This window comes from Cyprinodon variegatus, unplaced genomic scaffold, assembly GCF_000732505.1.
Source record: "Cyprinodon variegatus isolate N-32 unplaced genomic scaffold, C_variegatus-1.0 Scaffold1430, whole genome shotgun sequence".
Taxonomy (NCBI): domain Eukaryota; kingdom Metazoa; phylum Chordata; class Actinopteri; order Cyprinodontiformes; family Cyprinodontidae; genus Cyprinodon; species Cyprinodon variegatus.
The window spans coordinates 77,232-82,868 of NW_015151883.1; the positions used below are offsets into that span (position 1 = coordinate 77,232).

At 38.8% G+C, this 5,637-nt stretch overlaps 1 protein-coding gene across 1 annotated transcript in view; it reads left to right on the forward strand.

The window, feature by feature from the left end:
* LOC107103360 (NACHT, LRR and PYD domains-containing protein 12-like) overlaps nucleotides 1-5,637 on the forward strand; it is a 65,647-nt gene that overhangs the window by 54,149 nt on the left and 5,861 nt on the right. The window contains exon 6 of the mRNA XM_015403034.1: nucleotides 1,602-1,775. Coding sequence (XP_015258520.1) covers nucleotides 1,602-1,775 — 174 coding nt within the window. The remainder of the gene's footprint in view (nucleotides 1-1,601; nucleotides 1,776-5,637) is intronic.

Genomic DNA, 5,637 nt, shown 5'->3' on the forward strand with positions numbered 1-5,637 from the left:
AGCCTAAATGACAAATGACACCTATTTTATTATTTGAATAAGTATAAAATGAGCAATGACTCTAGATGACTATAGATCATTGTACTGCCTTCAAACTTGTAGGATACATAGATAACCTCATCTGGATCAGACTACAACTCTTACTTTGGGAAAATGTGCTAAACTCTTTTTTTTTTTTTTTTAGATTTTTCATTGTTATCTTAAGTATATAAAAGCCAATAATCACTTATGACTTAGACAGATTTATTTTTCATTTTGTGTACACAAGTGTAAACAAAAGGAAATAGTCATAAATACATAAAAATTGTTAAATAAACATATGACTGTATATTTACATTTATAACATTCTTTTTTTTCTTACTTTGGGAAGATAGGCCAAACTGTATTTTTTGATTTTTTTCATTGTTATTAGAAGCATATAATAGCCAATAATTACACTATAGATCATTGTAGTGCCATCAAACTTGTAGCACACAAAGATAACCTCATCTAGTTCATACTACAACTCTTACTTTGGGAAAATGTGCTAAAATCTATTTTTTTATTTTTTCATTGTTATTACAAGCAGGCCAGGTGTGCAACCTCTGCAACAGGAACCACAGCACTGAGCGTTGTGTGCACTGCACAAAGTATACCTGTCACAAATGCAGGAAGGACTCAACTAGGGTTTGTAGAAACTGCTAAATGGGACAATAGTAGCTTCATATGTAGTGCTTTTCCTTGGGTGGAATAAATGTTACTCCAGTACTGAAATCATACTGTTTGTCATTCTCTAAGCTGAAATGTTGAATGACATGAAAAGGTGAGACAAGACAAAATACAATTATTCATTACGTTTCTTTCACATAGTGAGCTTTGCAATATAAATGAATCTGTTGGTGAATGGATGATATAAATAGGCTCTGCCTTGCCTTGTTGGAAAAGCTGGTTATGACCTGTTCTCAGCTCAGGAACTAGGACCCGTATGATATCTGGTTGTTCAATAGGTTTTCCTAAGTAAAATATTTAGATATGAATTATTAGGATATTCCTGCAAAAAGGTTTGTTTCAGCCTTATCCAGTCTCATGTAGAAGGGCTGGTCATGTCACAGGTTATTTACATTACAACAAGGACAGTTAGCAAGGTAGAGTGAATACACAAACTTGAAGAGGGGAGGGGGGCTTGCAGGAAAACTGGAATTCTCTGGGACATCTAGTGTTAATCAAATTCTAACTAAAGTGGTAGTGTATAGGCCTATTTTAAAAAATAAATGCAAGCATGCATTCTGTAGATTTCCCCATATGCCTGAGAATCAGTCTTAAAATATATCTTTGCTAATGCATAAATAAATAAATTAATAAAGAAAAATCAGTGCCCAAGACATACCCAGGCACCGCAGATCCACAACGGGGCACGTGCCCCTGTGAAAAGGATCTGCCGATGCCAATGCTTAAAGCCTGCTTAGTGTAGCTTGGTTCAATATATTGCATTGTCTTTTTTTAAGCATTGTGGTTAGCAAAATGATTAACAAACAATAATGATTTCTGGCAGAGAACTGGCTATCTGTGCCAGACATCATTATCATCCTGTTGGCTTCATCTTATGTTTATTTCTTTTTTAGACTAAAGCGCTGCAATTTGTCAGAGCTCGGCTGTGGTTTTCTGGCTTCAGCACTTATGTCCAACCCCTCCCATCTGACAGTGCTGGACCTGACCTATAATGATGTGAAAGATGCTGGAGTTAAGAAGCTTTGTTCTTTCCTGAAGACTGACATCTGCAAGCTACAGATATTAAAGTATGACCCTAAATTTCAGTTTTAAATTGGTGTTTCTAGTGTAAAAGTTGTGTTGACTCTCAAATGTTGACATATGGTTGACGTACTGATCCAAACTGAAGATCTCAATGATAAAGATTGACAGGTGCCAAATCCGTCTACATCTCCACAAGGCTGGTCAGAAAGCATGGCACCCCAGACCATTACTAACCACTGACATTTAGAACAAAAACTGCACCTCTCGTCTTGTCCTCTAGACTTATGGACCTGGTATTTCGAAAGGAGATGCTAAATTAACTTCCACCAGAGAACAGAACTTTGACCATTCTGCAGCTGTCCATTCCTTAGTGTCTTTAGCCCAACTTAGGTGTTTCTGATATCATCTCATGTTCAAGAGTGGCTTAATGCAAGCATTGTGACAGTTGTAAGCCATGTGTCTTTCATATGGCTATGCATGGCGGTTGATGCAGTGTCTGCAGTCCACTCTGTGACTTTTTTTTTTACAGCGTCCTGTCTGGCAACGTGACAATAAGAATAATTTTTTTGATGCTAAAAAAGAGACCAAAAGATTTCGCTTTCACAAGTGGAGCAGTAAGGCTATTGCCATAGTATTCTGCTTGATTTATGCATATAAATAGCTTAATTATAATTCATGCAGGGAGTATTACAGAATATATGGACACTGCAATGTAAGCAGAACAGGAAAGGAAAAACTGAAAATAGGGAGTAAAAAAATGAAAGAAAGAGGAGATAAAAGGGAGAAAGTGATCTTCAGTCTGCTTCATCACCTGCAAAGAGATGTAAAAAGAACAGCACAACCAACAAACATAGTATAAGACATACAATAAAGTAACACCTTGATACTATCGCTGAACTAGTATTATTTAATCTGACATGTATACTGTGGAAGCTAAAGATAAGAATATGAGCTTTCTGTATGGAAGTGAATCTCTAAGTACCTGGAACCAAGCACCTGTAGTTGTTTGTGAGAGTGCACTTGTGCAAGTTTATCCAAAGGAAAAATGCTCAATAGTGTTTGTGAAGAGTCAAAGATGTGCCGCTCCAGAGCACTGAGTCCAAAAGGGAAACCAAGAGCAAAGGTGCCCAGGAGGGGCCAACCAAGGAAATCCGACCACCCACCAAGGGAGGAGGAGAGACGGCCCTGAGGAATCCCCCAGCCACCTCAACGCTAGAGCCCACGGGAGCCGCAGGGACAAGTCTGCAGGCTCCGCCTGCAGCCAGCCATGGGCCCCAGGGACCCGAGCCCCCAGGGGCATCCCGCCCCCTGGTCGGGCCCCATGGAGCAGCCAACAGGAATAGGAGAGTACCCGCCCGGGTATCCACCCCGAAACACCGAGCACCACCAGTGCACCGGCGAGCTCAGGCACCATCCAGTGGAGTAAGGGCAGGATGGGGGTAATGGGCTCAGCACTTAGCGGAGACTTGAGATGGTCTTCGGAAGAAGGAGCAGTTCAGACCCCAACCTGAAAAATACAACAAAACAAACAAAAAAAATACAGCCTCAATCACACCTTCCCACCCTAGTGCCCCCACTGCCAACACAGTCTCTGTGAAGAGGAACAAAAAAAAAACATGCAGACGCAGATTCACACATAACACTCACATCCAATAATCCCAGGACTGAGGACTGACGCCCGTGGCCGGTTCCGGGATTAGCAGATGACCCAATAAGGGAACCTAAAATCCGTATTGGGGGAGGGGAGCGGTGTCGTCGCCACACTAATCCATCTAGTTCCTGCTTCGGGCCTCCCACCCGGACCAAACAGCCCCAAGTAAAAGCCCCCCTGGGGACAGGGGCGCCCAAATGTCTTGCACAGGCTAACCAAACAGAGTCTCCTCACCCCTCCTAAATAAGCCAGATAGTTAATACCTTTATTCTTCTAGTATGGAAAGTTTATCATATTATTGTTTTGTAGAATGTCAGGGTTATTCCAGATAGGTGTACAACTCCACGGGATAAGTGATGACTTCGTTATTTTAAGAAATTTCCACCATGCTGTCAGGGAAGAGCTGATATTAATATTTTTAAAACATGAGTGCTGCTTGATATTGGAGCTAATAAACGGCAAATCTGAAATATTACTGCATATTTCCTGTTCTGTGTCTATCCAGGGCTAATCTAAGGGATTATGTTTTATCCATTTAGAGATGTATTGTAATCTATTTGCTAAGTAGTAGTTTTGGAAGTTAGGTAAATCTAGTCCCCCTCTGTCTTTATTTTTCTGTAATGTCTTTAAGCTGATACGAGGGGGTTTATCCTTCCAAAGAAATTTAGAGATGGAAGAATCTAGAGATTTAAACGAGTCGGATGATGGTTTATTGGAGATCATTGAAAATAAGTAGTTAATTCTAGGTAAGACCATCATTTTAATTAAGGCTACCCTACGCATAAGGGAGATTGGATGCGATTTCCATCTTTCTAGGTCCTCTTCTATCATTTTGGTAAATAAGATAATTTATGTGACACAGAAATTCCCAAATATTTGATATTTCTTGATTGCAGTTGTAGGCCTATGAGATTCTGTAGAGAGCAATTAATTGGTAGTAATATACTGTAGATTTAGACTAATTTATAGAGTAATCTGAGACTTTTGAGAAAGATTCTAGTAATCTAATTACTTGAGAGAGTAAAGTAATACATCATCTGGGTAAATACTAATTTTATGCTCTATTATACTCTTTGTGAATCCAACCCACATTCTTGAATCGGTATTGTCTCACAATCATCTCCAGGGTTGGTAATCCCTATTGATTGAACACTTGAACTCCTCTCCTCTACTGATGTGCTTGTACACAGAGCTCTGTGAACAGCTTGTCTCTTTAGGAATGACCCCCCCCCTAACCCTGCCCTCCCTTTGTAAGGTGTCTAGTTGCGAGTCAATAGTCCCGCCAAGTCTTCTCTATGATGTGGCCTAAAGAACTACAGTACATGAGAGACTCTAAAGGCCTTTGCATGTGTTTTTAGTTAATTAGTGTCTGGCACCATGTGTCTTCAGCATTGGACCTTTTCAAAATATTTACATTTTCTGATATTCTAAAGTGTCATTAGATTTCAGTTTTAATATTTAAAATTAGAAGAAATAAACACCTGAAATATATAATTCTGAGTAATGAATGGAAATGATATACATATTTCATATTTGGTATCGAATCGCTCCCAAAATTAAACCCTTACGTGACAGTTTACCCATGTCATAGTAATATATATTGTCTTTGCACTGCCCAAACAATTATTTTAAAAGTATCAACTTCAGCATGTAAATGAGGTAAACGTGCAATGTAATTTTTACCCTTAGATTATATTTAAAAAACACACATTTGTTTTTGTTTTTATTGTAAACATAAAATCTAATTCTATTGCAAAGTGTCTCACTTACCTGCTGAAATCAAGGAAAATACTCTTATTTTAAAAAAGTTACAAACTTGGATTCCTTTTGTTTACGTGTGTTTCACATCCTGAAATTTATAAAACTACAGATATTCTCCATGGCATCATCGCAATTCTGGAATTTCACTGCTTTGGGTGGCTGCACATTAGAGTAGATCTTCTAGCTTGACTCTGATATTCTTTTTGAGAGAACTTTAGTTTCGCTGTTTTTGGATCATAATTTCTTTTTCAGATTTTTTGCCTCTGGTGTTGAAGGCTAAGAAAGGAAAGGTGGAGAAGTGGCAATATTGTTTAATGACTCACTGAAGTGTAAAAAGGTGTTTTTGGGAAAATTTGACTCTTTTGAACATTTGGCTCTGCAGGTAAAAAGCCCGGTACGAACTATGTTTCTAAATGTTTACAGGCCTCGTCAAACTTTTTTAATGATTTTAGTGACCTCCTGCCTGTGTTATGTGTTGATTATGACTTTACCTT